General features: G+C 47.6%; 1 protein-coding gene across 1 annotated transcript in view; it reads right to left on the reverse strand.

Moving 5' to 3' along the window:
• Positions 1 to 364: 364 nt before the first annotated feature.
• LOC138489517 (zinc finger protein 271-like) overlaps positions 365 to 26,563 on the reverse strand; it is a 93,488-nt gene continuing 67,289 nt past the window's right edge. The window contains exon 3 of the mRNA XM_069617258.1: positions 365 to 7,883. Coding sequence (XP_069473359.1) covers positions 6,499 to 7,883 — 1,385 coding nt within the window. The 3' untranslated portion in view covers positions 365 to 6,498. The remainder of the gene's footprint in view (positions 7,884 to 26,563) is intronic.

Consider the following 26,563-nt stretch of genomic DNA (forward strand, 5'->3'; position numbering starts at 1 on the left):
GGAATTTGGGGACTAACACAAGTAGATGTACAGAGAGGTTGGAGAGGAGTGCAACAGTAGGTCATTAATGTACAGGGGACAGAGGGAACAATCCTGAAAGGAAAAGGAGGGGTGGGGGTAAATGTGGTTTCCTCCAATGCCATATTCTTTTCCGAACATGTACCTCCCCCAGATGGTCCTCCCTCAGATAGCCGCCCCCAGGGTCAGGATCAGGTAGGGTGACCGTCCCCTGGCCATATAGTGGGAGGTCACCCTAGGGAAACATGTGAGGACATGGCCAGATTCATCACAGCATGATAAAAAGTTAATAATACTTTGTTAATACCTTGAAATGGCCACTAAGCGATATCACATCACCAAAACGTTAGCAAATTATTATTAATTTATTATGAATAATGTGATACAGTTTATAAATAAACTTTACACATAATTTTAAAAGAAAATCAAAAAGGAAAATTACATACTTATAATATATCCAATTCATTTTCACATCTTGCAAGTAACAAAACAGCAGAGAAAAAAATAATAGGAAATTGGAATAAGGAAAAAGAAAAAATAGAAAAGATAAAACAAACTTTGTTAATATAACATCATTTCTTACTTCTCATTACGAGTAAATCATTAAAAAAAACTGGTACTACAGAATTTACCCCTTAAAAATGCATCATACATCAACATTAACACTCACATTCTCTGCTGTGTTTTCTTCTAGATTTCTAGATGCTACCTGGCGAACTTTACAATCTATGAGCGACCTATAATCAGACTCCGTTTGATATCTTCTGCCTCAGAACCTCCCAATAGCTCTGTTATTAAATCACCTAAATGGATATGCCCAAAAGCTTTTCAATTTTTAAAACAGACATTCAACATCACAAAGAGCACCTTGATGTTTTGTGAATTAATACAATGGAACCAACACATGGGCTCCCTAATGGATTCTAGATCATGAACATACCTTTCCTAACAGAGATGATACGTTTCCCTCATAGCAGCGCATTCCATCAAAATATGCTTTGCTCTTTCTCTTACAGCTAAATGTTTGCTTATTCAGCAGTATCTTTCCAAGGGGGACTGGTGCCTATTAACACCTCTATTGTCCAAAACAGGTAGATGGTCTAATCTCAGTAACAGAATAAAACATCTTAGTTTACTTGCTGGACAGAGATTCATGTAATTCTGTGCATATTTAAATGTATATAGCATATAGTGTATAAACTGATATTTCCATAATTTACTCAAATGCTCATAATTCTCTAACCAATCCTAGAGATCTATCTTTTTCATAAGGCAACTTTCATTGGGTTGCTGTAGCCCCCGCCCCTAGGGGACCAGCATATATCCCCAAGGAATGTTTCCATTTTTGCTTTAAGATAATAAATGGTAGATTCCTTTGAGATTTCCTGATAGATTGATCTCATAAGGAGATTCTCAGGATTATTGCTCATCATCCTTAAGTACATTTCAGCTCTTCTTTTCAATACAATGGACTTTAAAGAGGGTAAACCAAGCTCTAACCGAATTATTGCCATTAGTATGCAAGCAGGAAGGCCTAAGATTCTCTGCCAGAATTTACCCTCCACCACTTGCAAACAATTTAGATCGATGGATAATAGGGCCTCCAATCCATACACTATTATGGGTGCCAAAACCTGTGTGTATAATTGACGTACTCCACAGAGAGTGAATCCACTTGTTGGAAAATTGACTTATCATCGAAGTTAATTGAGCAGCCCTAGTTTTACGTGATTGTATACAGGAGCTGTATTCTCCTTTAGAGTCTACCTCCACACCTAAGTATCGATATTGGTGCAAATTATTAGTTTAGAACTTTTGGCAATTCAAGGACCCACCTCAAAGAAAATGCTGCTCTCACTCCCATCTTTGCATCCTCCCTTCATAAGTGCCCCCCCTTCTTTCAGTCAAAGCAAGTTCAGGTAGCAGGGCAGAAGTAATCGCTGCCCTTCTTCACTCACCAGGACAGAGGATCAGTGCTTTGGGTAACATTAGATAATTTCATTAAATGTAAACATAGTACAAAGCCCATGTAATTCAGTAAAGTTCAGACAGGGGTGGTTAGCATGTGGGCAAGCGGTGATATTTGAGAGTCCCATCATCTTGATGTGAAATAGAGGCATGTCATGGCTGCATATACCTTTGTAGAGGCTGCTCAACTAACCAAGCTATCTTACTAGCTTTGCTACCCGATGTCATCTTAGGGTGTTGAAACAACTCAGATGACTGATAGCTGCACCGGTGCTCACCCCAACCAACTATCATACAGGAATTATAATCTGTGCCATGTAGGTTATACATAAACATGTATTGCCAGCTCTAAACCAACTGCGCCATCATGCTTTGATTGAGGCGGTGCCATGCAAGTTACAAAGAGAGGTCTGCTGCAGGTGCTCAACGCATGATTGAGCTCCAATCCTGCATACTGTCCAGTGCATCATCGGTCTGCTCCAAGCCCTCTACACGGGTCACAGACTACAAATTTCCACTGAGTCGGGCCAGGTTTCTAATGCTGCCACACAATCGATGATACTTAATATACTATTCAACATAAACTAGATATTTCTGGCTATAAGAATCAACAATCACAATGTCGCTCATTTACTTTCAGCCACCACACGGTGCACCCATCTTCACCTCTGATTGTAACATTATATACTTGCAGATATGCAAAATGACACAGGACTTATTTCTCAGTGCTCGACTTTGACCTTGCATTGACGCCCATTTGGGGATATTACGCCCTCTTCCTTTCACACCCAGATTGTGTAGGTGAGCTTCTTCTTAAGCCACGTCCCACCATCAATATTCGATGTGACTTACCTGATGTAGCACCTGGCATTCTATCATCTTTCTCTTCATGCAGAGGACGAGGAAATCACTCTGAAACCATGTTTCTTCTTATATATACAGTTGTATTTTTAAGGCAATACACACTAGCAGATACAACATTATTTTGTCCAATGAACCGTTTTCAAATGTTATCAACATGGGTTATCGCAGAAAGCTTCTATTGTTAAAACTAACAGGGAAATGAAAATACCTGTTTGGTGGTTAAGAGTTAAAACGTTCAATAATATATACCATATTTCTATACAGTTAACTCGTAGTAGAAGGAGAAAAGTGGGCTAAGAAGAAGATAAGAAAAGAGTAAGGGATGCGCGCAAATAAGGGCAGGGCCATTGTCGAAATGGATAAAACACAATATCGAAGAGAAGTTCTCAGACGACGATCGGATGGATCATCATATAAAAACAAATTATAGTTAGGTCTGATGTTATTCTGACACTAGAACATGGAATACTCGCAGCCACAGCACAAGTCCTGAAAGTCTCTTATCATACAACACATTATTTGTACATCTCACCTGAAAATCACAAGAGCCTTATTCTGACTAAAGATTTATCTGAATAATGACCCGTTTGAGCCAATTTTACAATACTTGTGCAGTTTGTTAACTTTGGACATCGTGGTCTTGTAAACGTACAACCCCCTGCTCACATTTAAATGAATTTGCTAAACAGCTTTAACTAAAGTGGATAATGTTTTCTGTTGCCTGACACTAGATTTTTATAATTCAATTTCAATTTTTATCAACGAGGCCTTTCAATGAGTGCTTTGCTTGTACCTCGCATTGCGAATCCTTTGATGCCTGAATGTGAACAGCAATGTATCTTTACCACAAAAGGCAGGAACCAGCATGTGCCATTTTAAACTTGTTACATCAATATTTTCCTCCTGTGCATAGATTCTGTGGATACTGTATTTTATCATTGTAGGCACCATTCACCTCACCATTATGTTCACTATGATTTTTCTAATACTATCAATTTTTCATAGTTTGCAACGTATTACAAACCAACGTAAGACATTGCTTTCAGCCTCTTTATTTCATCTGCCAGCAACGATGCACTCTTTACCGCAATACCAACTACTGTGAATATGTTAAATTACAACTCATAATGAAACCATTGCAACACAGCACAATCAACTTGAGATTGCACTCAATGAGAAGTGTCTGGTGTGGCATCAAACAGATGACCCCCAGAGAAATACATTCAAACAATTTATGCCATAGTCTGCCCATGTGGTCTGTGTTATGCTGGTAAGAATGCTCAAGCCACACAAATCTTCATCATAGAGCAGAAAGCTGATACTATGAAGAGAAACTCAAACCAGTGCTGGCAAGACAGTTTGAATGTGCGGGTCATATGGTAGCACAACCCTGTGGCCGCATTCCAGAAAGCATCACAGTCCATCCAATAAAAACAGACTAGGAGAAATGTCCAAAAAAAGATAAAGGTATTGGGTGTTTTTTTAGGGGTGTACCCGATTTCGGCTTTCAGTAAGTATTCACACGAATTCTGGCTAAAGACTAGTTATTCCTCTCCAGGCTAATGGTTTCTTGCTTTTCAGCTCCTGCCGAATAGATTGTCTTCTCAGTTGTATACAATGTAACAACTCAGTGAGGCAACATGGGGTGTTGATTGAAAGCAAGAATAAGATTAAACATTGTCTGACAGCATTGCTGATAACATATCAGACTAAGTTGCACAGTTCTATATTGGAGAAGGAGTGAGAGGTGAGCATGAGTTGTTTCCAATGATTCATGACGGTGGAGAAACTTTAAGAATTCACAACAACAGGTAGTGGAGAGCGGTACAGATGAGCTAGTCAGCTATATGTCGAGTGGGAAGCTCCTGTCCAGGGCCACTCTGTCAGAGGAGGAATGGAGAGATTGGTATGGTGAATCTGTGCGAGACTTGATCAGAGAGCTATGCTCCATTGGTGAAATGGGTAGTGGGGAAGATGTTTACAAATTGGAAGACTTCCTAACAGGTGGGCTGTGTCCTGTATGTCAACAGGGCTAGGTGGTGTCAGCTACATGCCAGGCAGTGCAAGAGGTGCAGGTTTCCCAGCATATATTGAACTTGCTCATTGGTAAACCTCTAAATAACATTAGAGGCCCGTCTGCCGCAAGAGGAGAGGAGTGAGGGGTGAGCGTGCTTTGGTTTTTGGACAGGGAGAGATCATGAGCGCTGTATCTGCTGGTGGAGTGTTGATGAGTGGGGGACATAGAACAAGCCATAGAATCATGAACCATCTAGTGAACAGGGAACCAGGTTTATTTGACGCTAATTGGAATAAGCAAGTGTTTTGCTCCATTTCAAAGCCAGCCATTTAGGTAGTGTTTCAATATCAAAGTCTGAATATTAGTATTTCACTTTTATTTCTATCTTGCTTTGTAGTCCCACCCAAGCACAGGAATGCATCCTGCGAATGTACAAGGGTTTAACTGCATAAGAAAAAAAGAACATACAAAAATTAGATTATTTAAAGTGGCTAACATTTGAGCTGTCTAAAAGCAACTGTATATTGACGTGATAGACTCAAGTTATTTTAAGAATAACGAATCACCCAGTTGCTTTCCTGATTGCTGCGAGCCCGAGCGGACTCATTATATTTCAGGCACTTGAGCAATTCGTTGATTGCCACTGACGCTACGATGCCTCAGCACCATTTGAAACCACTAGTCGGCGATCATTTCACTACCTACTTTCAGACACAGGGTGGATAAAGCCACAATTGCACAGATGGCTTCATCAGCTGATAATCCGTCGTCTGGGACATGGAACTCATTCCTTCCATGCTCAGCAATGCTTTCTCTGAACTGGAAGCATGATCATGTCTTCAAGCCTAGTTTATAGATTCAGTTGATTTCTAGATTTCCAGTAGTATGAGAGTTCCTTTGACTCGAAGAACCGATGCACCCGCAGAAGCTAATAAATTGCGAAGCGTATTAGTGTATTCCAGAGCTACCCTGGTATCGTCATGTTGTATTTCATCTTTGGGCTCAGTTCTTATTTTAACGACCAGTCCGGTGTTACTGGCTGACCAGCAATTCTTTCTGCCCTAAATCTATGCATTTCCCATTACACTTGTGCGTTCCGTTTTCATCTTTTCTGTGGGTCTAGTTTCATAAATTGATTCTTCTTAATTCTTCAGTTGCTGCTTTCTTGCTTTATAATTTCTCTTCACTTGCCTAACGTTTACATACATTTGCTGATGCCAGAGAACCCGAGTCAGGACAGCGAATGGCCTGCGCTGTAGCTAAGAGCACCTAACCTTCCTGAGCTCAGCACTGCTTCCAGTCCTCCAGAGTGTATGCTGTTGGGCTTAATCCCCCCTGTGCTTTTGTGTGACCACAAACCAGGTACAGAGAGGACTAATGCTACAGCGGGCATGTCATAGATTTATGATGGTTAGGGACGGTTGCAAATCCCTCCGCTGGATTTAATGCCAGATTCAAATACTGACTCCTCACTGTGCCTCCCTGGGGATTTTCTCTGGTATGCATGTATGGCTCCTTCAATGTCTGCTTTAAGATCAGGATCCACTGCAGCGTTCGTTGCATTCTTACGGGTGCTCTGACAGCCTATCAGATCATAGCATTGACTGAATCTTGTGAGGCATTCCGCGCATTCAGAAGATAGCATGGATCCTTAGATGTCTACTCAGATTTGATGAGTTACTGAATCTTTTCTTGCATTCAGTGCATTCATAGGGCTTCTTCCCACCATGGATCTTCTGGTGGCTGTACAGATGCACCCTTTGAGTGAAGCTCATCTCACACTCAGTACACTGGTATGGCCTCACCCTAGTATGGCTTCTCTGGTGCTCCCTCAGATCTGAGGAATTAGTGAATCTTTTCGTGCATTCAGTGCATTCGTAGGGCTTCTTCCCATGATGGATCCTCTGATGGCTGTACAGATGCACCCTCTGAGTGAAGCTCATTTCACACACTGTACATTGGTACGGTCTCACCCCGGTATGGCTTCTCTGGTGCCTGCTCAGATCTGAGGAATTATTGAAGCATTTCTTGCATTCAGTGCATTCGTACGGCTTCTTCCCACCATGGATCCTCTGATGGCTGACCAGATGCACCCTCTGAGTGAAGCTTGCTTCACACTCTGAACACTGGTGAGGTCTTTCTCCTGTGTGGCATCTCTGATGCCGCTTCAGCTGTGATTTTTCAATAAAGTGCTTTCCACACTCTGTGCACCCAAAAGGCTTCTCTCCGGTATGTGTCCTTCGATGGATGCTCAGGTATGAGGAGTCAGTGAAACTTTTATTACATTCAGTGCATTCGTAGGGCTTCTCCCCAGAATGGCTCCTCAGATGTCTGCTCAGAGTTGAGGAGCGATTGAATCGTTTCTTGCATTCAGTGCATTCATAGGGCTTCTCCCCAGAATGGCTCTTCAGATGTCTGCTCAGAGTTGAGGAGCGATTGAATCTTTTCTTGCATTCAGTGCATTCAAAGGGCTTATCCCCAGAATGGCTCCTCAGATGAATGCTCAACGTTGAGGAGCGATTGAATGTTTTCTTGCATTCAGTGCATTCATGGGGCTTCTCCTCTGTGTGGATGCTCTGATGGATGTTCAGATGCGACTTCCGAGTGAACCTTTTCTCACACTCTGTGCACTGATATGGTTGCTCACCAGTATGGCTCCTCCGATGCCTGATCAGATCGTGGGAATGACTGAAACTTTTTTGGCACTCTCTGCATTCATAGGGCTTCTTCTCAGAATGGATCTTCCGATGGCTGGACAGATGTGGCCTCTGAGTTAAGCCTGTCTCACACTCTGTGAATTTGTATGGCCTGTCACCAGTGTGTGATCCCTTGTGTGTGAGTAGACTGGACTTGTTAGTGAAGCATTCCGCACACACACTGCAGGTCCATTCTTTCTGTATTGTGTGGATCCTCATATGGATCCTGAGCTGGGAATGTTCAATGAAGCTCTGATCGCAGTCTGGGCATCTTCTGGTGTTAATTTGCAGGCTCTCAGTTTTGATAACGGCTTCTTTGCCTGTTGAAAGAAGCAGAAGTTTCAGCATTTATTTTGTGTCATGTACAGCCTGAAAAACAGCAGGTTCAGTCAGCTTAATGTCTGTAGAGCGTGGCCGTGCATCCCGTGGCACAAAAGGTCACACACACAAGTGTGCCATGCTGTGCCCCAGGCTTCTGGTGCTGCGGCTCACAGACTGAGAGCAGGGGAGAGGAGCCTGCATTAGCTAAGAGGGGGTGGCGGGAGGGGTATCAGGGTGCAGCATAGGGGCTGGGAGTGTCAGGGGGTTCGTCTGACATGGACGGGACAGGTTCTTACACAACAGGTCACACCTGTCGGATTGCAACCTTTTGTCATGCAATCGCTGGTGCGCTCCCATATATTAATTTTTTGGGACAAATTGCTGCAGGCCCACAGGAAACTAATATTGTTAGTAAAAGGTCAGTAAAAGGATCAATAAAAGGATCAACAAAAAAAAGGTAAAAAATCAAAAGGAAGTCAAAGCTAGGAAAAAGAGGGGTATGTATATAGAAGGGACCACCATTAATATGAAAAAGAAGAAAACGATTTCTCAAAGATAAGTGAATCAAAAAATGGCAATTTTGGCCAGTTTGTTAAAAGATATGACATTGTCACATACACCTAAAAAGAATGCACTTTGTGCAGAGCTGTGAATTATTATTCCTGTTTCCTAATACCACACTGCCTGATTGTGGGGGCGTCCATTTGTCCATCATTGTCCACCAGGTTAATTGTGCTGGTGAAAATGTTTAAACCTGAAGAGTGCAGGTTTGTGACCTTAACTAAATACAATAAAAATAAACTCTCTTGGGCCTGCCTATATCAGGAATCAGGGAAAGACAAAGTATACTTGCTGGCTGAATGTTTTAACAATATAGTTAAAAATTCTTAAAATGACCACAAACATGAGCGAGCTCAAATAATACCACAAGGCTTTCACACTCTGCTGCAGAATGACATGGGGTTGGGGGAAAAAAATAGAAACCCATGCAAATGCGTCTTACCTCCTTGCTGGCATGTCTGATGTGCAGGGGAGTGCCAGCAGCCCGGCTTGCACCCCAATGCAATCCCACTGTCCACACCTGACACTTAATGAATGTGCAAAGAATTGAATTTAATACATTTTATATACAGTGGCAACTCGCCGGAGGGCCTCAGAGCGCTACACAAATAATAAAAATAGAACATAGACAATCCTATACAATAGAAATTAAAACAAAACATAATCAAACCTATGAGGGTTAAGTTGAAATAATATCAAAGCAATCTTCATAAAATAAGGAAAGGCTAAAAAACACAAGTCATTCAAGTATAATTCTTAAATCTGAGGTGGGTGACATGCTGGCCAGATTATGGTAGCGACTCAAAAGCGGCGGGAGGTTGCTATGACCACATCCAATGACGACAGTCTGTATTGCTCACAGAGCACCAGTCCTCAATAGGTACCCTCCGAAGGAGTCGCAAGTCCTGGGTTCTGATGCAACCATAGCCCAATCTAGTCTGTAAGCACAGCCCAAACAACTCTGTAACCACAGCCCAATCTAGTCTGTAACCACAGCCCAATCTAGTCTGCAACCACAGCCCAATCTAGTCTGCAACCACAGCCGGATCTAGTCTGCAACCACAGCCCGATCTAGTCTGCAACCACAGCCCAATCTAGTCTGCAAACACAGCCCAATCTAGTCTGCAACCACAGCCCGATCTAGTCTGCAACCACAGCCTGATCTAGTCTGCAACCACAGCCCAATCTAGTCTGTAACCACAGCCAAATCTAGTCTGTAAGCACAGCCCAATCTAGTCTGTAACCATGCTCATTATTCTGGAGTGGTTCCATCGACTCTGCACTTTCCAGTTTATTCACATTCGTTATAATTATATTTCTCCGATACAAGATAAGCCCTCTTAAAATTGTATCAGTTATCTCAGCCACTCTGGCCATTTTAATGCACGTATCTTTGCCCAGAAAGGAGCTACCTGAAATCACTCTAGAGGTCTCACGCACCAGAGGTTTCAGAGGAATGGATGTAATACTACAAGGGGAGTCCACAGATCCTAATGGCCGCCCTGAGCCAGAGGCAACAGAAAGGGTTCTGCCTGACCTTCTGGGACCTCCTCGCCAGCAGATGACAAGCTACTGATAACCTTCAGGTCAGTTTGACAGCCTTCCACAGCCATACATGGATGTGCCTTTGTATTGTACAGGTCTGTTTGCCAACCTTTGTTCATGCTAATTGGTTGTGGTACTATCATATCAAATTATTCCACACCAGTGCGGAAATGCATAACGTTCTTGCATGAGTTGAGGTCTTGCCTGATCTTCTCCCTAATGTCCTGCCATATCCCTGTATACGTATAGCCAGCATTCACCCCCTACTCTCCCAGATGACAATAGGATAGGGCTTTGGAAACAATACTGTCCATACTCTTTGAAGGGGATTGCATAGCCTTAATTAAGGCTGATGGTAAACAGTCAATGTTCCCAGCTTCACTTCCAAGTGGAACTATTCTAGATGGACCTGGGGGTCATTCTGAAAAATTATTTGAGTCTCTTCTTTCTCCAAATCCAAACTAATCAAAGGAGCATCCATAGCAAAACTATGCTCATCATTCATTAGTTCCCTTCTTTTCTTTTTTTATTAGCATAAAAAAAGCAAACCTTTTAGCTTTTCATGACATAAAAGAAAAGAATTACAGTAATACAAAATTAACAGAAAACAGAAAAAAAGGAGGTAACGAGAGAGTAGACAGTAGTGCCAGCCTTATGCGATGTTTCCCGTCCTTTCACCGGGGGCATCTCCCTGTTTTACCAGCCAGGACTGCCCTGAGCCTTAGAAGTGAAACTCTAGATCTCATGGCCTTCCATAGTTTTAAATTTGTCATTCCTCTCGTTCCACTCCTCAATCAACTTGAACACTTCTTTTAGGTACGCCAGTAATGCCAAGCTCATGGACACTTGCTCCCTCGACATTAAACTTGACCACCAGTCTTTAGCCATTAATGTTTGAAATTGGTTGACGAATTTGCCTAACCATTTTGACCACAAGTTTCTCAATCCAGGGCATAAAAAAAGCTAAATAGTACATGGATTCCCATTTGCACTCACACAGTCTGCATTGGAAATTCTGCAGCTCTTTCACCTGTCGCACCTCAGTAAGTTCTTTTGGTGGAAACAGGTTCAACCTGAAGCGCAAAAATTGGCCGCGCCTGTATTTGCACGGGAATTTAGACAGATAGATTGGCACCATTCCCCTTGCTCTTATGTGCGGAAAGGTATTGCTATATAGTTTGGAGTTGCCCCTATACTCCAATGATTTGATCCAGTCTAAGTCATAGAGTTTCCTCTTTACCTGCGTCGGCTTGCTCATTCAGCTCTGTCAAAATGGCCAGACACCTTCAGCAAATCATTTCTATTATTAAGCATTGCTTTACCTATGGCTGCAAATCCTCCTTCCATATTTTCCCCACACTGGGGAGGCATACCATGAGGTCAAGGCCAACTCGACCCTTATAACTTGAGTGGGCACACAATTGGGCAGATATAGGGGTCAGTTTGGCCCATACCTCAGCAGATAATGTGAAGGAGGCTTCTGCCCCATACGGCACAATGGGCAGGACTTTCAGGCGCTAGAAATCAATTATTGGAGAGAATTTGCAATTAGCTTCTGAATCATTCCAGCCTGTGACCTTTTTAGTTCCCTCTGAGCATCCACTGCACTGTGATTCAGGTACATACCCAAATAAGTTAAAGATGCCACCTCTAAGATTTACCTTTAATATACAAGGCTTTTGTTTTAGACTCCTTTTTTGCTTTTTTAAGGCCAAATATTGGGATTCTTGACTTGTTTTATTCTTAACCCATTTGCGTCAACATACCTTTCCAGTTCATCTAATTGTCTTTTAAGGCCCACCTGGGTTTGATCCAGAAGGATCAAATCATCAGCGTATGTGAGGATGTGAAGGTGGATGGTGGGGGAAAACGGGACACACGGCCGAAGGAGCCCGCTGTGCCGCGGGCGTGTGCGGCGCCGAACGCGGGTGCCGGGAAGGCGTCCCTGTTAAAGGGGGAGCCTTGTCGGCGTCCCGCGACGGTGCCGGCGTTGCGGCCGCGGCGCCGCGGGTGCTCGCAGCCGCAGCGCCGCGGGTGGCCACAAGGACCGGGTTCACTGGCGCTGCGGCTGGGAGACCCGTGAGCGCAACATACCTTGCCGGCCTCCGGCGGCGAGCGGCGGCGAGGCTCGGGAACTGGAGAGCCCGGCTCGTGCCGACCGCTCGGCGTCGGAGGTGCGCCAGAAAGCTGGGCAAAGACCCATCAGGGGCACCCCACCAGAACCCCCTCCTTACCTCATGTGGGGCAGACCCAGAACGGTGGCTTGGGGCCTCAAGCGGGACGGGCCTCCGGGAGACATGTCTCGAGGGAGACACATTGTTGGGGGGGCGGGGCCAATGGAGGGGGTGTGGCTGACAGCAGGGAGGGGAAGCTAGAACCAGGCAGCCAGTATAAAGGAGGAGGGGGGGAGGAGGCAGCACTATTCATAGAGGGTGGGTGCCTAGGGTCCCCACCAATCAGACAGGGGGGAAGGGAAGTTGTCCCCGATTGGCCCTTTTTCCCTCCAAACCCCAGGTATAAAAGGGACTGGCCTAATGGCAATTTTGTTGCTTTTTGCAGGGAGAAGGAGAGGAGAGTGAGAGCAACTGGTGGGCCTATCCGGGTCCGTGAGAGTAGGAGACACTCAAAAAGAAGAGGAACTCCTGGTGCCGTTTACTCACAGTGAAGTAACTGTGGGATCAACCCTGGAGTTCCACTACCTTGGTTAAGACACTGTGTAATAAAGGTCTACAAAAACTCCACATCGCCTACTGTCCTGATTTCCACAAGTGGCGTAGTCGGCAGGATTAGGAGAACGCGATGGAGAAGATAATACAGACACTGTCAGAAGGGCAACAACAGTTACAACAGCTCTTCCAACTTCAGGCCCAGCAGGCGGCCGCTGATCGCCAAGCCTTTCAACAGGCCATACAATTGCAAGGAACCCTGCAGTCCACTTCTCAAGACCAACACCAAGAGACGATAAAACACCTGACGGATGCTGTTACCGACACCCGAAACCAGCCCATGGTCCCTTCCGCAGTGTTGCAAAAATTCAAGGAAGGTGAAGACCCGGCTTTCTTTTTCACCACATTTGAGAGAATCGCCCGAAACGCTCAGTGGCCGGTGGACCGCTGGGGCCAGTATGTTGCTCCCCTTTTGTCTGGCATCATGCAAGGTGCCTACCAGGCCGTTAACCCAAACGGAACTACGCCTTACGCTGAAATCAAAAAGGCAGTACTGGACCGGTTGGGACTTGACGAAGAGGCCTACAGAATGAGGCTGCGCGACACTAAACTCAAACCGGGGGAGAACCCCCAACAACTCTTCTACCGAGTTAAGGACCTCACCGAGAAATGGTTACAAGTACCGGGAACGGGCCTCCTAGATGTCTTAGATAAAGTCATCCTCGAGCAGTTCATTGAGGCCCTACCCCCTCCGATGCAAAGATGGGTCCGAAAACATCACCGACCCACCTTATCTGAGGTGGTGAACATCGCGTCGGCCTACCAAAAGGCAGGGGGAACTGGTAAACCCTTCAGAGTCGGATCTCCCATTCGCAATCCAATGCCACCAGTGGAACCCCTCCCAACCAAGAGCCAGCGAGGAGGGTTTCCCAAGTGGAGAGCAACAGAAGGACGCCCATCTGGATCCGAGGAGAAGAGGAGCGGTCCCGACCCGCGATCCACCCAGTTTTCCACGGGATACCGACAACCGCAATGTTATGACTGTGGCGAGTGGGGCCATATCGCCCGGTTTTGTCCCCGGAAGAGAGGCACCGAGCCGATGGAGATCGGATTCATGAGGACCGAGCAAGGACCAAGATGCCAAGGTCTCTACGAGATGGACGTCTGGGTAGACGGGAACCAAGCCAGGGCCCTACTCGACAGTGGAAGTCGACAGACGGCGGTACTACCAACCGTAAGTGATTCTCCTTACCTCGCCAATGTTAGTATCCCGATCCGGTGTATACATGGGGATGTAAGGACCTACCCCATGAAATCCATAACAGTAGAGGTGGGCCCTAACATTACAGAGATGAGAGCTGCCGTCCTCCCCTCCTTACCCGCCCCAGTGGTGATTGGGACCGATCTACCCCACTTCCACCAGACTATCAAAGCCCTAGACCAGGGATGGTGGGAAGAAGCACCCTTTGCCAGGGAGCCCATCCCCCCGAACACCCAGGGACGAGAGAGACCCCCTAGGAAAAGAAGGGAAGCTCGCCTTGCTCAGTGCGCATCCATGTATGCCACCCAACGGATAGCCTGGAACCCGGAGGACCATGAGGATTCCATCCGGGGAGAAACCCTGACGGACCCTACCTTAACATTGGCCCGCGAAAGGGCCATCACGAATGGGGACCCAGACCTGGCCAAGGGAGCCGGTTTTATATCTAGACAGGGCCTACTCTATCGGGTCTACCAATAAGAGGGAGGTGCACGGAGGGAACAACTACTCCTACCCAAAACACACAGGGGCATTGTCCTCCAGTTGGCACACAATCACCCTTGTGGCAGACACATGGCCTCCCTAAAGACACAGCAAAACATTCTAAAACGCTTCTATTGGCCGGGGGTCTATGGGGAGGTGGCGAAATTCTGTAAGGAATGCAAAGTCTGCCAGTTGACAAGTGGGGAAAAGCCAGCCAAAGCGCCTCTGCAGCGGATGCCCTTGATCACCATACCCTTTCAAAGGATAGGTATAGATCTGGTAGGCCCGCTCGAGCCAGTCAGTCGTGGATATCGATACCTACTGGTCGTGGTGGACTATGCCACCCGCTACCCCGAGGCCTTCCCCCTAAAGGGGACGTCGGCTAACCAAATCTGTGACCAGCTCATCCCCTACTTCGCACGGGTAGGCCTACCCACCGAAATCCTCAACGATCAGGGTACCAACTTCATGTCAGCTGTCATGCGACAAGTCTGTGAAAGACTACAGATCAGACGTCTACGTACCTCAGTCTACCACCCCCAAACGGATGGGTTGGTGGAAAGGTACAACCAAACAATAAAGAAAATGATGAAGAGAGTAACAGGCCCAGAGGGGAAGGACTGGGACAGAGTCATACCCCTGATCCTTATGGTATTAAGGGACACCCCCCAGTCCTCGACAGGATTCTCCCCATTCGAGCTACTGTTTGGAAGACAGCCCAGAACGATCCTAGACCTGGTTAAGGAGGAGTGGGAAAATATTAAGGAAACATCCCTCACCGAGTCGCTGAGGACCTTAAGAACCATCTATCTACTTTAAGGGGACTAGCGGAAACCCATCTAAACATAGCCCAAGACCGACAGGAGAAAACATACAACAAGGGCTGTCGCCTAAGAAAGCTAGAACCAGGGGATAAGGTACTGGTGTTACTACCCACAAGTACGAACAAAATGTTGGCTCAGTGGAGAGGCCCTTATGTGGTGAAGGACGTGGTAGGACCAGTAAATTACCGGATATACAAACCTGACCGAAGTCCATCATATAAGGTTTACCATATAAACCTTCTAAAGAAATGGGCCGAGCCTGCCCCGGTCGATATTCTGGCCACCCAGGATACGGGGTCATTACACACGACCGGCCAATTGGATGCGGTGCAATGGGGTGAAACACTCACTGAACACATGAAGAATGAGATCCTGGAGACGCTCAAACCACACCGCAACACCTTCTCCCAATTACCTGGAAGGACCAACCTAATGGAGCATCGTATCGAAACCCTAACCGGACAGATAGTCCGGCTAAGACCCTACAGGATCCCAGAGGCCCGAAGGTTGATCATTAAGAAAGAGATCGAAGAAATGATCAGGTTGGATATCATTGAACCCTCAACCAGTGCGTGGTGTTCTCCAATTGTGCTCGTACCCAAGCCAGACGGGGCTGTACGATTTTGTATGGACTTTAGGCAACTCAACCTGATATCCCAATACGAAGCCTATCCCATGGCCAGGATGGATGAACTGCTGGAAAGATTGGGTGCTGCCCGTTATCTCAGTGCCTTGGACCTCACCAAGGGATACTGGCAGATACCACTACGGGAATCTGACAAAGAAAAAAACGCATTTTCTACACCCCAGGGGCTCTTTCAATATAAAGTGCTACCATTCGGGTTACATGGGGCTCCAGCCACCTATCAGAGGCTGATGGACGTCCTCCTACAGCCCCACGACCAATACGCTGCAGCCTACCTGGACGACATCGTGATATACAGCGCATCATGGAATGACCATCTAACCCATCTACGCAAGGTGGTCGGCACCCTAACCCAGGCCGGACTCCACATCAACCGAGTGAAATCGGTACTAGGGTCCCAGGAAACCAAGTACCTCGGACATATAGTCGGTGGCGGCGTGATTCGGCCTCAGGTGTCCAAAATCGAGGCTATTCAGGGGATCCCAGTACCAACTAACAGAAAACAAATTAGGGCCTTCTTGGGGTTTATAGGGTACTATAGGCGCTTTATTCCCGGTTTTTCTTCCCTGGCTGCGCCGCTGACCGAGGCGTTGAAAATCGGGGGTTCCCCAGACCTGTCAACCAATCACGCCGCCATATTGGCCATGGAGGGGCTGAAGCACAGTATATCATCCCACCCTGTGTTGGTATGCCCAGACATCCGGAAGCATTTTTTTCTACAGACGGATGCCTCTGCAATGGGGTTGGGGGCGGTCCTGACGCAGGAGGTAGACGGGTTCCTGCGACCGATCTGTTTTGTCAGTCGGAAGCTCCTTCCGCATGAGTTGGCATATTCCACTATAGAAAAGGAGTGTCTCGCCATTAAATGGGCGGTGGATTCATTGCGATGCTACCTACTGGGGAGGAAATTTACGTTGTATACCGACCATCCACCCCTGCAGTGGTTGGCGAGACACAAGGACTCCAACCAACGTGTCCTACGGTGGTTCCTGTCCCTCCAACCCTTCGACTTCGTTACCTTGCATAGACCCGCCAGCTTTCAGCTTTTGGCGGATTACTTGTCCAGGAGTTCGATCCGGCCCGACCGGCCTGGATCTGTAGTGGGGGTTTGTGAGGATGTGAAGGTGGATGGTGGGGGAAAACGGGACGCACGGTCGAAGGAGCCCGCTGTGCCGCGGGCGTGTGCGGCGCCGAATGCGGGCGCCGGGAAGGCGTCCCTGTTAAAGGGGGAGCCTTGTCGGCGCCGCGGGTGGCCACAAGGACCGGGTTCACTGGCGCTGCGGATGGGAGACCCGCGAGCGCAACATACCTTGGCGGCCTCCGGCGGCGAGCGGCGGCGAGGCTCGGGAACTGGAGAGCCCGACTCGTGCCGACCGCTCGGCGTCGGAGGTGCGCCAGACAGCTGGGCAAAGACCCATCAGGGGAATCCCACCAGAACCCCCTCCTTACCTCATGTGGGGCAGACCCAGAATGGTGGCTTGGGGCCTCAAGCGGGACGGGCCTCCGGGAGACATGTCTCGAGGGAGACACATTGTTGGGGGGGCGGGGCCAATGGAGGGGGTGTGGCTGACAGCAGGGAGGGGAAGCTAGAACCAGGCAGCCAGTATAAAGGAGGAGGGGGGGAGGAGGCAGCACTATTCATAGAGGGTGGGTGCCTAGGGTCCCCACCAATCAGACAGGGGGGAAGGGAAGTTGTCCCCGATTGGCCCTTTTTCCCTTCAGACCCCAGGTATAAAAGGGACTGGCCTAATGGCAATTTTGTTGCTTTTTGCAGGGAGAAGGAGAGGAGAGTGAGAGCAACTGGTGGGCCTATCCGGGTCCGTGAGAGTATGAGACACTCAAAAAGAAGAGGAACTCCTGGTGCCGTTTACTCACAGTGAAGTAACTGTGGGGTCAACCCTGGAGTTCCACTACCTTGGTTAAGGCACTGTGTAATAAAGGTCTACAAAAACTCCACATCGCCTACTGTCCTGATTTCCAAAGCGTACAATAGCCGACTGATCACCACTCCTACCAGGCGGGCAAGGAAACTTCTAGCTAGCTCAAGGGCCTTGTTGATGTCAGAAAGAAACAGATTGAAAATGGCTGGCACCAGGGTGCAGCCTTGTTTTAACCCAATGAATATTTGAATAGGGTCACTCAGATTCCCCTTTTGGTCCAGCCTCACACACAAAGAGGTGTCATCATGGAGGAGCTTCAGTGCCTCTCTTATGTCCTCGGGCCTCCCCAAGATTTTAACTTCGCCCAGAGAAGTTGTCTGTCGATCCTGTCGAATGCCCGGGCCAGATCAATAGAAGCAAGGAACAATTCAGACCCATTCTTCATTTTCGCTTAAGCGTTTAAGATGTTTAGCAGGAATACATTTAAGGCGGTCCCTGAGCCTTTGACGAAGCCTGCTTGCCACTGATCGTAGTGCGATGAAGATTTACTCCATTTCATAAGGGCATTCAAGATCAGAGATCCAAAAACCTTACCTATAACATCTAATAGGGCGATCCGCCTGTAATTGCATGGATTTGACCAGTCACCCTTTTTGTGTATAGGCACAATTTTAGAGCGCGTCCAAGAGGCTCGAATTCTTTTTGCCCTTTTGATTTCCGCAAACCAGTCCTGCATCCGCCTGCCCATTTCTCTGGCTCTTTCTTGAGTATAAGGTTGGGGAGGCCGTCGGGTCCTGCCACCCTGGAGTTGCTCGCCTTGTGTATCAGATCTAAGATCTCAGTCTTTTCCGTTGAAAACGTCCATGGACCTTCCATTGGGTCTTCCCTAGTAAATTGCCATTTATTAGGCAGTGCATACAGGGAACTGAAATGATTACACCAAGACTCAGCTGTGACCAGAATAAGGCACACGGATTCCTGGGGTGCATGGTGGGAGGTCATAATCCTCCACATTTTAGCTGTATTCTTAGCAGACACTATATTCATCATGTTGTCCGCCTTCTGTTGTAGCATCCAGAATTTATGATTTTTTAAACCAATGTTTGAAATTTTGTTTCAATCGCCTTGAATTTTCCTTGGACTTCACTGTATTGATACGAAGATTCGATCTAACATTTTTATTGAGATCTTTTTTCCTCTTCGCCACCTCACGGTTAAAGTTGTGTTGTGTGAAAAAACCTGGTTTGTTATTAAGTGAGACGATAGTGTCGAAGACTTTGAGGTGAGAATTCACCACACCGGATCCATTTTCTTCTAGCATTGCTCCTGCCTATGGAGTGTAGGCCGGCCATGGCCTCAGCCTATTCCTTCTGGGCTCCACTTACAAAATTGCTGTTTGTCTGACAACTGACCCTGTGGGCCATTAGCTATGATAATTTCAACAATGTGGTGATCACTACGGTCGGTGTCATGCACCGTCAGACTGGATAATGTGGATACAGATTGTCAGAATGGATAGATGTTCATACAGGTTGTCAGACTGGTAGATGTGGATACAGGTTGTCAGACTGCTTAGATGCGGATACAGGACCTTTTTTCCTTGCCCCTTTTCCATGTTGGGTTTGCTGGACAATCACCAATGATGAGGCCAATTGCCAAATGAATGTTTCTCATATGCAATTAATTTCTCCACTGCAAACGTCTCATTGTCCGGGGTTTGCTGGTGGCATATGATCTTTAATAAGGTTAAGATTAGCGTCAAAACAATGGATATTAAGATTTCCTCATAATAGAATTTCCAAATTGGGCCAATTGTCCATTGCCATGTTAATCAGGGCCAAGACTTTGCTACCAAATCCCTTACCCTTCGGTGAAGCCTTTGCTAACAAATCCCTTACCCTTCGGTGAAGCCTTTGCTAACAAATCCCTTACCCTTCGGTGAAGCCTTGTTCCAATACAGATGATTTATTAGCATCACTGTCTTAGCCGCCACATATGGGTGAGATCCCATCCCCATCATTAAAGCCTGGACCAGGGCAGATGGTTGATTTTCTGAAATCACTTTATAGCCCCTACTATTGTTTAGGGCTATCAACAGGCCAGCTGTTGGTTTTCCATTTGGGCCCTTTTCAGCCAGGTTAAAGGGGCCTTTTCAGCCGGGTTAAAGTGTATGGTGAAGCCATCCAAAAGAGGGGGGTGGGACCGAAGCCACGTCTCTTGCAAGCAAACAATGTCGAAGTCCTGGAATTTTAGGGCCCCCTCACCAAAAGGGTGAGCGAAGCCTCCCGTGTTCCAAAAACACAAGCGCGTAGTGAGATCCACTTGATCTCTCCCTAGGCTCCCCTTTCTCCTACAGCGCTATTCCCGGGGACTTCCAGCGGCCAAGGCCCCCACCAGCAATCCCCAGTCTTCTCTTTCCAGATCAGTCTGTCGTTCTTCTGAATGCTCTCTGCTTTTTAGACTTGTGATTGTTGTCAATTACAAGACGGATCGTCTGAGGGGAGAGATCTCTGTTGTAGCAGAATATCTTTCATTCAACGTTAATCTTCGTTTATGGAGAATTGGCGCCTGGCCACTTTGCACGGAGCGCCCCCTGGATTGCCCGATCCTATTGGCCCCCTTTACTCCTCTGGATAGAGCTTGCATTTCCATGACATATTCAAAAAGAGCAAATCCCATGGATAGCAATTTCTCCCTCTCCCTTAGGAGAGTAGCCTACTTTTTCGATGAATATAGGTACATTACTATTTTATCCAGACGATCTTCCTCCGGGAATTCCACTAGGTGCAGGTCATACGATGCTATAACGTAGGTGTAGAACACTGGCCCTATTCAGGATCAAATTCCTTTCTCTCTTTTTGGAGCTGCTAGCACTTCTAGCCAGGGCCTCTGTCAAGCGACTATCACCCGGCATTGTGAGAGTACTGGGATAACCCTGCTCCTAAGAGTCCTGTTCCAAAGACACTGCTTTCAAATCTTTGTGCGCAAGACCCTTAGTTACCTCATTTTCAGTGAGCTTAGGGAGAGGGAAACAACTAACTACCTGCCCGGCCCTAATTCTGGACACATGGGCTCTATTAATAGGCATTCTCACTAGATTGGCTAAATGCAGTGAAGCTAAGGCACAAGCAGAAAGAGAGACAGGGAACACAGGAGCTACACTTGCATGCTCCAAAAAAGTAAACCTGTGTAGTTAAAGTGAAACGAACACCGCAGTATATATCCAGTTTTCAATCAATCCAGGGAGAGCAGGGCACATAGTACTCACACTGCCTCTAATAAGGTAGCAGCACGAGTTACTGATTCTTTTAAAGTAGAGAGGAGCTTCTATGCAAGCTTATGGATCATGCGGCATAGGCAGCATGAGTTTCTAACATACTAGAGATGTCAGAATCGGGCTGACAGGAACGGCCACCGTAACAAGCAAAGACTCACCAGGATCACCGCTCCCCAGCTGACCACCACAAAGTGCAGCCTTATAAACCCCACCAGAAACGTCAATGATGTCCTGAATATGTCCCAAGGGAGAGCTCAAAGTCGGCAGGGAAGTTCTGTGCAATGCCCCGCACCGTAAGATCTCAAGATACAACTCCCGTCACTGAGCATGAGCCGCAAGGCACATGAGGTAACTACCACGCAACACCGGTTTCTACAAATTAGAGAAAGTGACCATGAGAAGGTCCAGTGAGCATCCTAGAAAGGTCTCGGCCACCAAACCGCGCTGCCAACCAGCAGCTGTTTCCAACGGTCCGCCTTCACCTAGCTCACTTCAATCTGTTCAGAGGCCATCATCTGATTTATACTAGGCTGCCTAGACCGGCTCATCACCTAACCGGGTGACTATTTTAAAGACCTACGGCGGGTAGTGACATACGCGCAGTAGGACCATTGCCAGACTCGAGACTAGACGAGCCTTTAAGGAGAACACTAGAAGTCTTCTCCTGCTACACTCCAGTCCTATGGAATTCCATCTGTGACAAGGCCAGCACAGTAGCCTTGTCAAGAGGGAATGGAAACCCCATTCCGCCTACCACAGAGAAATTCAGAGCCAGTCCGTTCCATGAGGCGGACAGTGGCAGTCGAGAGAGTCCCAGTTCCTATCCCCATCACATTGTGCAAACATGCTATTATGCAGTCCACAATTGTCTCACACCCTCGAAAGGCGTCTCCTCCCATGTGATATTACTCCCCCCCACCCCTGATACCACCCCCAGGGTTAGGATCAGGTAGCAGCTGCCTTCCCCTGGCTACATGGGAGGAGATTTTAGGCTAGGGTTTGGTGATGATTCTGTGGGATTCCTCACATACCCTTCCCCTAAAGATCTGGCTTCCCGTTCTAGGTTCTTTTTCTTGACTTGCCCCAATAGCCTCCTCCATATCCAAAAGGAGGTTTTTGGTGTTTCCAGTCCCAAATAAGGTCTCCTGATGAAAGTCCTTCCTTTTCCTATGAATTAACTGGGGAATAAGGAAGAGAGGTGTTCTGCTCTTCCTTTATGGGGTATTTAGTTGTTTTAAATGTTACTCGAGCCACTTGAGGGATCCACTGATCAAAATTGGGAACTTCACTACCCAACACCAATTAAGTTGGAAGATCAGGTATTACTGCCACTAATAACGATACCTCCTTTCCCGATATGGTAACATATAGTAGGGTTACCGGATGTCCTTTTGTTTGACCGTGATCACAACCTACTGTTCTCTGTCCAGTGGGTTTCCAATCTGGAGGAAGATGATCTGCTCTTATGGCACACCCTGTACTTCCTGTATCTAATTGGGCGCATACAGTATTAGCACTGGGATTCAATATCTGCTCTTCTCTCCTGTACACTGCATAACATTGTTTTTTTCTAAAGATAGGCCTTCTTTAAAGTGGAAGAATACAGTATTTTCACAATACGATCTGATATGTACCTTCTTTCATCTCTCTTTAGGGAATTGGGGATAATGATATGATATGGCATTTATAACGCGCCTGTACACAAGCATTTCTAGGAGCCACAAGACAAGGAGGGGGAAAACAGAGGGAGTACAAAATAAGAATCTTAATAGGCCTTGTGCCATTCAGATCATGCACAGGCAGGGAAGTGGAAGGGGAGTAGTCAGGGAGGCGGGGCAGTTAGAGGGAGAGAGAAGTGCAGCTAATCACAAAGTGCAGCCAGCAGGTGGCTCGGTGTGGGTAAGTCAGAAAGTGCAGCCAACGGGTGGCTCAGAAAAGTGCAGGGAGAAGGGACTGTAGGGTTACAGATACAGACCACAAGTGCTGGGGGAGCCAAAAGGCAGTGTGAGGTACAACTGGACATGCAGGGACCCGGGACCAAGTTCAGAGGGTGGCCAGGTGACCAGTGTGTGGAGCAGATGCGTTATAAGCAGTGGAGAGGAAGAGACAAAGCAGAAGCGAAGAGGAAGGTCTTTAGTTGCATCCAGAACCGGAGTTGGTTCTGCTCAAGTTTGAGAGTGGCAGGGAGGCTTTTCCAGAGGGAGGTCCCAGCCGGAGATAGAGATCTGCCCCCAACTCTCTGCTTGGAAAAGCGACTGACCCTCAAGAGAGTTGGAGGTGGATGAGCGGAGAGCTCGAGAAGGGATATGTTTAGGAAGACAGGGTTGGAGGTAGTGCGGTTCCAAGCCCAAGAAAGCCTTGTGGACGATGCAGAGGGTCTTCAACTTGATCCTTGCCGCCACTGGGAGCCAATGAAGAGATTACAGAGCTGTAGAGATACAATCCCTGGGATTGAGGCCAAGGACAAGTCTTGTAGTCCTGTTCTGGATAAGTTGTAGAGGACGGAGAATAGAGGCAGGAAGATTTAGAAAGAGGCTGCTGCAAAGTTCCAGCCTAGAGAGGACCAGTGCTCTGGAGACAGTGAGCTTCTGGGGGAAGGAGAGGAAAGGAAGAATACCTCTGAGGAGGTGCAGCTGGTAGTGTGACTCCTTAGCGACGTCAGCGAAGTAAGGGAAAAGGAGAGGGTGAAGTCAAAAATGACCCCAAGGTTCTCAGCATCAAAGGTATGAGCAGGAAGAGGGCCCAGAGTGGGCGGACAGAGAGAGAGGAAAGGAGTCAGCTGGTGTTCTGATGACAAGGATATCTGTCTTACTCGCATTAAGGCAGAGATCATTGGTGGCAAACCACTGCTGAATTGGGGACAGACAGCCTAGTATGAGAGAGGGAGTAGAGGCGGCCAAGGGGAGCCTGAAGGTGAACTGGGTGTCGTCTGCATAACACTGAAGGTTGGAGAAGGGAGCAGCGATTCAGTGGGCAAGAGGTGCCAGGTATTGGTTTAACAGCCATGGAGAAAGGTTAGGCCCCTGGGGAACACCATAGGTAGAGAGAGAGAGATAGAAGAGAGGAAGGACCCCAGCTGGACCTGAAAGGTTCGATCAGTGAGAAAGGAGGTCAGCCAGGCCAGGGCCTGATCAGTGATACCTAGGTTATCATGGAGGCGATTGAGCAGGATGGCATGGTTGACTGTATCAAAAGCAGATGAAAGATTGAGGAGAATGAGGAGAGAAGTAAGGTTAGAGTCAAGATTAGAGAGCAGGTCTTCACAGATGTTCAGGAGAGCAGTTTCTGTGCTTCTGGCTGCTCTGAAGTCAGGCTGGTGGTCATGGAGACAACCAACAGATTCAGTGTGCAGATTAAGCTGGGAGATGGCCAGCTTTTCCAAGAGTTTGCCCAGGAAAGGAGTGATGGAGATCGGGCGATAGTTAGCCAAAGACGAAGGATCTGCAGAGGGCTTCTTTTGGAGGGGGTGGACAATGGAGTGCTTAAGGGGGAGGGGAAGGTTTCAGTGGCAAAAGAGTGATTGCATAAATCGGCCAAGGCTGGAGCAAGGGTTTCCATGTGGTCTTTGATGGTTCTGGATGAACAGGGAAGAAGCTGTTTTGACGAGACTTTCATAGATCGGACATGTCTAGAAATGTCGTCAGGGGTGAATAAGGGAAAGGAAGGGAAGGGAGGAGGAGAGGTGCCCACAGGCACACCAGGAGTGGAGGAGGAGGAAGAAGAGTGGGAAATGATGTATCAAATGTTAATAAATCCTGCAAATAAAACAACCCATATCTATTGAAAGAAGCATCCCACAGGATCAAGGACCTTGTTTGTTTGTTTATTTGTATAGCGCGCAAAACCTGAGGTATCTAGGCGCTTAAACTTAAGAGATTAGTTTCAGTGCTTCAGGTCACAGAAAAGGAAGCGTAAGAGGTGAATTACAACATTGTGGAACGTGCAAAGGTAATACATCATACGCAAAGTGCAAAAGAAAAGTACATGGTGATCTCATCCATTGAGCCTGACCCAATGATGCAGGGCTGCAGCAGCACACAGATGCGAAAGTCAAATCAGTAGGCAAGTACATGGTGCCTGCCCCATGTTGCAGGGCAGCAGCAGCACATAGATGCGAAAGTCCAATCAGTAGGTAAATACATGGTGCCTACCCCATGTTGCAGGGCGGTAGCAGCAACACACAGATGCGAGAGTCAAACAATGGGCAAATACATGGTGCCTACCCCATGTTTCAGGGCGGCATCAGCACACAGATGTGAAAGTCCAGCAGTGGGCAAATACATGTTACCTACCCCATGTTGCAGGGCAGCAGCAGCACACAGATGCGAAAGTCAAATCAGTAGGCAAGTACATGGTGCCTGCCCCATGTTGCAGGGCAGCAGCAGCACATAGATGCGAAAGTCCAATCAGTAGGTAAATACATGGTGCCTGCCACATGTTGCAGGGCGGCAGCAGCACACAGATGCGAGAGTCAAACGATGGGCAAATACATGGTGCCTATCCCATGTTGCATGGCGGCAACAGCACACAGATGCGAAAGTCAAATCAGGAGGTAAATACATGTTGCCTACCCCATGTTCCAGGGCGGCAGCAGCACACAGATGCGAAAGTCAAATCAGTAGGCAAGTACATGGTGCCTGCCCCATGTTGCAGGGCAGCAGCAGCACATAGATGCGAAAGTCCAATCAGTAGGTAAATACATGGTGCCTACCCCATGTTGCAGGGCGGTAGCAGCAACACACAGATGCGAGAGTCAAACAATGGGCAAATACATGGTGCCTACCCCATGTTGCAGGGCGGCAGCAGCAGCACACAGATGCGAGAGTCAAAAATGGGAAAATACATGGTGCCTACCCCATGATGCATGGCGGCAGCAGCATACAAAAGCAAAAAAAAACGAATTAGGGGCAATATCGGGCTTGGAAGAATGGGGGAGAACATCAAGGACAAGAAAGGGGGGTGGGGGCACACACAGCATCACAGGCAACCAAGGAGGGGGAGCACACCCAGTACCACAGGTGACCAAGTTTGGGGGGGGGGGGCACACACAGCATCACAGGCGACCAAGGGTGTACGGGGCACATACAGCATCACAGGCGACCAAGGGGGGGCACACACAGGGTCACAGGCGACCAAGGGGGTGGGGAACACACAGCATCACAGGTGACCAAGGGGGTAGGTGGGGGGCACACACAGCAATACAGTCGACCAAGGGGGCGGTGTGGGGGGCACACACAGCATCACATGTGACCAAGGGGGCATTGTGGAGGGCACACACAGCATCACAGGCAACCAAGGGGGGTTGGGGGTACACACAGCATCACAGGCGACCAAGGGAGTGTGGAGGGCACACAGCATCACAGGCGACCAAGGGGGTTTGGGGGACACACAGCATCATAGGTGACAAGGGGGGCGTTAGGGGGCACACACAGTGTGACAGGCGACCGGGGGTATTTGGGGGGCGCACACAGCGTCACAGGCAGCCGGGGGGGCTCACACAGCGTCACAGGCAAACAGGGGGCATACACAGCATCAC

The sequence above is a fragment of the Ambystoma mexicanum genome, chromosome 9 (assembly GCF_040938575.1).
Source record: "Ambystoma mexicanum isolate Mex_15411 chromosome 9, UKY_AmexF1_1, whole genome shotgun sequence".
NCBI classification, from domain to species: domain Eukaryota; kingdom Metazoa; phylum Chordata; class Amphibia; order Caudata; family Ambystomatidae; genus Ambystoma; species Ambystoma mexicanum.